Here is an 8,515-nt window from a genome sequence, read left to right on the forward strand (position 1 = left end):
TTCTCTTCTTGATAATAAAACCCCTGAAGAAACCTTTACTGGTAACAAACCTGACATAAGTCATCTCCGGATCTTTGGGTGTCCAGTCTATATTCATGTTCCCAAAGAAAAGAGATCAAAATTAGAACCTTCTGGAAAGAAAGGGATATTTGTTGGGTACAATGAAACCTCTAAGGCTTACAGAGTATACATACCTGGACAAAGGCAAATTGAACTAAGCAGAGATGTTATCTTTGAAGAAGACATAAAATTGAGGAGGTCCAAAAGCTCTAATGAATTAGAACACCAAGATCCTCCTACAAGCATGGATGAGGATCCCACCTCTGAGATTCAGAGGGAGACCCCTGAAAACGTTGAGCATGAAGTTCAAGACTTACCTTTGGAAGAACATTATCCCGAAACTAGGAAGAGACCACTTTGGGCTAAAAAGATGCTTCAAGAAGCGGAAAATTATGCTACTCCAAAGGGGACCTTCAGAGAAAGTAAGAGACCCAACCTATTTTCCGGTTATGCTGCCTTGATGAGTGAGACCATTGATGCAGAACCTTCCTGTGTTGGAGATGCTCTCAAACATCAAGTTTGGAAAGATGCTATGTCAGAAGAGTATCAGTCAATTCTGAAAAATGATGTTTGGGATATTGTGCCTAGGCCTAAAGGCAAATCTGTGGTATCTTCAAAATGGCTCTTCAAAATCAAACATGCAGCAGATGGCAGCATTGAGAAGCACAAAGCAAGGTTTGTTGCCAAAGGTTTCTCACAGAAAGAAAGTATTGACTATGAAGAGACATTTGCTCCTGTTGCCAAATACACTTCTGTCCAAGCAGTTTTGGCTATTGCAGCATCTAAAGGATGGAAAGTCCATCAAATGGATGTTAAGACTGCTTTTCTGAATGGTAAGATTGAAGAAGAAGTTTATTTGGAGCAACCTGAAGGTTTTGTGATTCATAAGGCTAAATCACATGTCTGCAGATTAAAGAAAGCCCTATATGGACTTAAACAGGCCCCAGAGCATGGTATGAAAGAATTGATCACTATCTCTTGGAATTAGGGTTTTCCAAGAATGAAGCAGATCCAAATCTCTACTACAAGGTAATCAATGGTGAATTATTAATTCTTATTCTTTAAGTTGATGATCTACTAATCACAGGAGAGGATAATCGTATTTCTCGGTGTAAGAAAGAATTGGCCTCTAAGTTTGATATGAAGGATTTAGGAATTCTTCACTACTTCCTTGGATTGGAAGTTTGGCAGCAGGCAGATGGTATAATCCTTAATCAAGGAAAATACACCATTGATATACTCGAGATTTGGAATGATGGATTGTAGATCCATGACCACACCTATGGAGACAAATCTGCACAAGCTAAAGGAAGCAGCTGCAGAATCAAAGTTTGCATATCCTACTCTCTATAGACAGATTATTGGATCTCTGATGTATTTGGTAAACACAAGACCTGATATATGTTATGCTGTTAATACACTAAGTCAGTTCATGTGTGAACCTAGCGAAATACATCTTGTTGCTGCAAAGCATATTCTGAGATATTTTCGAGGAACTATTGGTTTTGGAACTATTGGTTTTGGTCTCAAATATAAACATGTAGACCTTGACCTACATGGATTCACTGATTCTAATTGGGTTGGAAGCATAGTTGACAGGAAAAGCACATCAGGATGTTGCTTCAGTTTAGGATCAGGAATGATCTCATGGATATGTAGAAAACAGTCTCCAGTTGCTCGGAGTTCTACAGAAGCTGAATACATTGCAGCCTCCATGGGAGCAAGAGAAGCATACGGCTCCGAAAATTGCTTGTAGGACTGTTTGATCAGCCCTTAAATCCTACTGTCATCTATTGTGACAATCAGAGTTGCATCAAGCTTTCAATGAATCTAGTATTTCATGTCAGGTCTAAACACATTGAGATTCCTTATCACTATGTTTGAGATATGGTGGAAAGGAATGTGATCCGACTGAATTATATTAGTACAGGTGATCAGATTGCAGACATTCTTACCAAGCCTCTCTCCAGGATCAAGATTGAACACTTTAGAGATAAGCATGGTATGGTTGAAAATGTTATTTAATTTTGAGATAGAGTCTCAATTATTCTAATATACTAATATATTTAAGATGTTTAATGTGTAAACTCTTTTATTTGTCATGTGTGTGACTCCATGACTTCATGGGCCCCCTATGAACATTATTGAAGGGTGACGACTTTTCAATAATGAACACTTGTTTCAAATTGATATTGTAAGGTGACGATTTTACAATTATCAATTTATCTATCTTGATGGATATCATGTGACTTGATATCTGTGGACATGTCATGATAGTATATATCTCTAAGACAATATGGTAGATATCAGTTGGTTGGTATCATTAAATAAACCATAATTATGATAAAGATCTTCATGGTGAATATTATGGACATAATATTCGTGGACATGCCATGAATCATTATCAGTATGGTAGGCATCATGTGACTTGATGCCAGTGCACATACCTTACTTGATAACTATGAGTTATGGTGAGTATCATGAGACTTGATATTCATTGCTCAATCATATCTATGAATATCACTATGGTGTGATATCTCTTCTCTTCACAATCAATGGATGAATCGTGATGTTTTCTCTAACATGAAATATGTCCTCCCTAGCTAAGAGGGAGTATTAATTCTGATAACGTCGGTCGTACAATTTCATAATTCCGATGCTTACATGTTAACATATTAGTTTATACGATAAACAATAAATGTTATCTTATGCCACCGGTTACACCCCTTCATGTTATCGGGCTGGGAATGTTATCATATGCCACCGGTTACACCCCTTCATGTTAACGGGTTGGGGTTAAACGATTTATAATAAATCGTGATCAGTCAAGCAAGCAAATTGTTTGTTAACGAGCGGTGATATTAGGAGTGGTACGTAGGGAAGAGATGTGTCTTCCCACGTGGGAAGACATATCTCTTCTCTACAAACCCTCTCATTCAAATATATAACATGCATACAATGGGAGGAGGACAATACCGAAATTGATAAGTGTTGTCGTGGGAAGACATATCTCTTCTCTACGAACCCTCTCATTCACATATATAACATGCATACAATGGGAGGAGGACAATACCGAAATTGATAAGTGTTGTCCTTCCATTCTATTCACACTACTGCAGTTCAAAATAAATTCCAGACTATATCTTCATCTGTTCTAGCCTCTTGATCACAGAATATAGATAAACTTAACAATGCTTAGGTGTCGAAGTGTGCCAGATTGATGACAGTATCTTTATTTCACAGTCCAAGTATGCCCGCAATTTGCTTGACATGTTTCGAATGCAGGATTGTAAACCTGCTTCCACACCTATGGAGAAAGGGCTAAAGTTATCAGCCAAGTCTGATTCACCTGCGATAGATGAAACCAAATTCAAATAACTAGTAGGCAGCCTCATCTACCTCACTACCACTAGACCTAACATTTGTTTTGCTGTCAGCTACATCTCTCGCTTCATGACAGCCCCAAAAAGTTGATCATTGGATAGTAGCGAAGCGAGTGCTACGATATGTGAAAGACACTTCAGACTATGGCATTTTGTATAGCAGGTGCAACTATCCAAAGCTGATTAGTTATACTGACTCAGATTGGGTAGAATCAATGGATGACAGAAAATCCACTTCTGGGTATGTATTCAGTTTGGGTACAAGTGCCGTCACTTGGAGCAGCAAGAAGCAACAGGTCGTGGCTCTTTCCTCGACCGAAGCTGAATACCGGGGAACAGTCAAGGCCGCATGTGAGGCAGTTTGTCTCTTAAGGATGCTTTCTAACATGCAGATGCCGCAAGTAGGTCCTTCTCCCTTGTATACTAATAATCAAGGGGTGCTCAAACTGGCTAAAAATCCAGTCTTCCATGAACGTACCAAGCATGTCAAGCTTCATTGTCACTACATCCGCAAGCTGGTAGAAGACGGATCAGTTCACTTGCAGTATGTTCCGACAACGGATCAAACTACGGATATTCTCACCAAGTCTCTGAGCCCGGATAAGTTTGTAAAATTCAGGGGGCAACTTGATGTTTTTGATCGATTGACCATTAAGGAAGGGTATTAGAATAATAAATCTTTATACTATTAATGGTCAAGTTAGGTTGTTAGACATCTTAAATGTCTACAGTTGTAGGTAGTAGGTGACTTCTTTAATAGCTACAGTGTTTTTGTAATTTCTATAAATGTAATTTTTCCTCAATTAATAGGATGAAATATTTTTACCAATGAATCTCTATTATTCACATGCCACGCATTGTCTAAGAATGGTGCTTGTGCTTATGGTCCTTTTGCCTTCATCAAATCATCACTAGATTTGTATCCATTGACAATTGTCTACAATAGTCCATCCTTATGGTTTTGGTATGTCTTATTCATGACTTGTACTTTCAAAAGTTTGCTCATGTTTATTTGTTTGTTCCAGTAAATTGCTATCTAAAAGAACATTTATCGCTTTGGTTGCATGTTCTCATAATTTTATTATTAAACAATATCACCCTGCAATTTGAATTGTGGCTGAATTTTTAGTAATTTTTCCTGTCTTCAGGTACTACACCATTTGAGAACCTTTATCATTGATTTACTGGTTGGGCTTAAACAATTCTTTTAAGGATAGCTGAACTTCAAAGTAGTGAAAGTTTATTTGCAACTTGTCTTCTTTTGAGATTTGCCAGCTGATCTTTGTATAATAGATAATTCAGTTTTCTTTGCAAAACTTTAAAACTTGAATTCCTGCCCCTCTTGTTATGGTGACAACTATTTTCTTGTAATGTTTAAGGAAGAATATGCAAAATAATGTAGAATTCTGCTTCAAAACATTTGGTGACAAGTTAAAATATATTTATATGTTTCTTGAACTTGATTACATATATCCTAATTCCTTTCAGATGTAAGGGGGTAAAGGTTCAGGTCCTTTAGCAAGCAAGTGTACAAGTCTAATATTTTAAAATTGGACGTTTGAGTGTTAACATTTAGCCCTTTTTGTGTTTATGGTGCTCCTAGTGTTGCAATGGCACCTTGCAATGCAGCACAAATAAGCGTGGAAAATAAAGTTTGACAGCTTAAGAAATTCAAATAAGCATTCTATAGGTGTGTGATTCGTTTGATTTTTTTTTGCTATTTTGTTGCAATGCCTCAAAGAGGTGGATATTGCTTTACAGCCAATCAATCCTTATGGGCTTTTATTATAGTTACTATTCAGGGGACTAGAATTTCCATTTGGCTATTGTTGAGGCTGGTGAATTGGTATGGAAGAAGGGTCTGGTCTGAAAAGTTGGACTCTACCATGGCATTAGGAAATATAATGCAAATTTGTTGCCCTTTACTGTATGAAAAAAGATAAACTATATCTTCATCGAGCAGAAGCATTTGTTGGCTTCCAAAAAATTAATGGTAGAAGTCTCATTGCATATGGTCAGCTGCATAGCAGAGATAATCCATATTCTTTATTTGAGGACTTTACAGGCACTGCAAACTTGTAGTTTGATATAGTCAAACCTGCATGAAAGGTATTTTTGGTTTTGAGCTATAGAACCTAAGCTTCCATATTTGACAAATGAGTATACTGCATAGGTCATGTTGTCCTGTATATTTAGGGGGTCATAAGTCGGTATAGCCATGATCATTTTTCTTCTCGGTATCCCTTAAGTGCACTAAGATTTGTTTGAGTTTCTATTCATTGATTCAATGATTTCCCATCCTGAAAATATGTTGTCTTGTTGGCAGTTTCTGAAATAGGGTTTGCCTTAATCCTTATTTTTAAGAATGCGGTTTCCTTGAAGGTCTGTGAAGTATAATAGAAATCAATTCTAGCTTTGAGTGAGTAAGATTGACAAAGTAATTTCCCAAGTAATGTTTTTATTTGCTTACCGTCTCAAAAGCATAAAAAACATGGGATAAGCAAAAACATAAACTACATTTTTGCACAATATTTTCATTCAAAGATTGTTCCCAACATTTATTCTTATAAAATCTTTTGCCCTATACATTTCTCCACTTTGTAGGAGACCATAATCACTACATTGGGAGTGACATTAACATGTGATATAGCTCAAAAGATCACTGGCCAGTGTCATTTTCTTCTTACAAAAGTGCTTTGTACAAAAGAAAAGAGAAGGAAAATCGTGGCACAAAAGGGAAGAGAGTGTTAAGCAATGAAAATGATATGGACAAGATGAACATTTTGTGTTGGTCACTTTCTTGACTTCAATTAGCATTAACTTTTCACAAGAACAGTGCCTTCCAGCTAATTGATTTTCTTCTATTTGAGAATTCTGAGTTTAAATTTTCCTCGAGTTCAATCCAGCTTTAATTGATTCTTTTTCATGGGCCTTTAACAATTCAACAGTATTTAAAGTGCAGACTTTCAATGGATGGTATGTGTTTCACAGATATGCATATTCTTCACTTCAGACTGTGTATGTCAAGCTACTTCTGGTTTTGTTTATGAAGCTCAATGTCATATTTAATAGTGCTACACTCTGAGGTTTGATAATTGTTAAATGCTACTTATGGGCTTCTCGTATAACTGAAAAGTTCTCTGTTTCAATCCGATGGATGGAACCATTTTTTTGCAAGCTTCTGTTACTTGTAATATGATCCAGTGTCTCCATTTACATAAGTTTCACCGTTATGAGTTTTCACCCACATATAATGTTCTTTGTTCTTGTATGTTTCTTATACTGGATATAGCAGTATTTGTGTTGGTAGCGACTTAGCCTGTTTCCACTGCCCCATTTCTCTCTACAATCATCACAATTGATTGAAAAAACAACAGTTTTAGGAGCCATGAGTCTTGTAGTTTGAAGAAATCTTCTTTTCCTTAATGCACTCCAATAATTCGTTGTCTTGTACGGTATCATTTTGTTTGGAACTTCTGCAATGTAAATACTTGCATATCTGCTTCCAACAAACAAAAGAAGTTTGGAGTCTAAATTTAGAAACTTCCTTTAGAGCCAAAGGTCTTTGGTAATAAATAAGCCGCTATTGGAAAAGACCAAATCTAATGCAAAAAAGTGGGTTCAAAAGTATTGAGCCACAGCTCTATAGAGAAGTGGGTTCAATTTTTCACCTATAATGACTGCATGCGATTTAGCGACACACCAATATTTTTCTACCCTATTATACATTCAGCTGACTGCAGGGAACTATGCATATATGATTTCGTATCCCGATCCTGATGATCCGCTGATTCTTACATGTAAAGAATGAGAGCACAGTTGTTTCCAGAAGCTATTTAGATCATTTAACTTGTTTCAGTCCTACGCATGAAATCTAATTTCAATCACAAATCCATATTCACAGGAATACCGGTGGAGCTAAAAAAAATTGAATAGACCAAATCTAATTTCAATCACAAATCCATATTCACAGGAATGCCAGTGGGGCTAAAAAAAATTGAACAGACCTCCTTTTTTCGGGAAAATTTGTGATCTTTCCTGTGGGGGAGAACATGATGAGCGCTATGTCGACGTCGCACAGGATAGAGAGCTCTTTCGCCTTCTTTATAATGCCATTCCTCCGCTTAGAAAAGGTCACCTGTCTGCTATTGGAGTTCTCCAGCCTCTTGATGGTCAGCTTCACCCTTCCCATTGTAAAGATATCCGTCTATTACCGATTCATTTCTCAACACTCACTTAAAGAGCTGCCTTCCAAAGGCATGCTTTGCGACATAGCCAATCGCAGGTTGCAGCGGACAAAAAGGATTGAAACGTTTTGAGAGGATTTTCAGAAGAAGATGTCGGAAGCAACAATATGGGAGAGGAGGAATTCAATGCAATGGAGCAGAGGAATCAACGCCTCTGTCGTAGTCGTACTGAGACCTCCCTCCTCATCATTAATGAAAGCAGGGGAGGAAAACAATTAACACAGGTGGAAATAGTTGGGCATTATGGGTGATGTGTACGCATGGAAAGCGCTGAGGAGGTATTAAGAATACGTCGGCTATAAAAGCGGAACAAGCGTAGCAAGAGCAGTGGAATAAAGTGTCGGGAATATTACATATGCCTCCAGTTTTTTGGAGAACAAAGATTGGGTGAATTTGGCCATTTCCCCAATTTGGCCTCCCTTCTGTTGCCTGTAACTTGTTTGCAGATAGTGTTCTAGATCTTCTCATCCTCTTACCCGTGCCCATAAAAACTGACATTTTACAGCATACCAAAGTCTTTGGGAAGAATATATTGGTTTGTTTGTTCACATTAAGTAACTGCGTCGACTCGCTCCCACAAACAAAAACTCCCCCGGATTCCAAATCAAAACTGTCTTCTTCTTTTTTTCTTTGCGTTTTTTCTTCGAGTCAAAGCTGCAGCAACATTAGTCAATCGTACTGTCGTTTTGGAGTCATAATAGATGCGTTCTTTTGGCTGCATGTAACTTGATAGAAGATTTCATTGCATGAGAGATATGTGGTGTTGAATATGTACAACTAGTCAGGTCCCAATTGAAAATTAATGCATCAAGTCTCAACTACATG

General features: G+C 37.4%; 1 protein-coding gene across 3 annotated transcripts in view; it reads right to left on the minus strand.

The window, feature by feature from the left end:
- LOC131027782 (agamous-like MADS-box protein AGL65) overlaps positions 1-8,267 on the minus strand; it is a 159,831-nt gene extending 151,564 nt beyond the window's left edge. For 2 of the 3 annotated variants that reach the window (XM_057957871.2, XM_057957870.2), the window contains exon 1: positions 7,451-7,589. Coding sequence is in view for 1 of the 3 variants with exons in the window: in XM_057957869.2 (XP_057813852.2) it covers positions 7,451-7,635 (185 nt within the window). In the remaining 2 variants the exon portion in view is untranslated. Of the gene's footprint in view, positions 1-7,450 lie in introns of all 3 variants that reach the window. The other variant, XM_057957869.2, reaches the window with a different exon arrangement.
- Positions 8,268-8,515: the final 248 nt, after the last annotated feature.

This window comes from Cryptomeria japonica, chromosome 4, assembly GCF_030272615.1.
Source record: "Cryptomeria japonica chromosome 4, Sugi_1.0, whole genome shotgun sequence".
Lineage (NCBI taxonomy): Eukaryota > Viridiplantae > Streptophyta > Pinopsida > Cupressales > Cupressaceae > Cryptomeria > Cryptomeria japonica.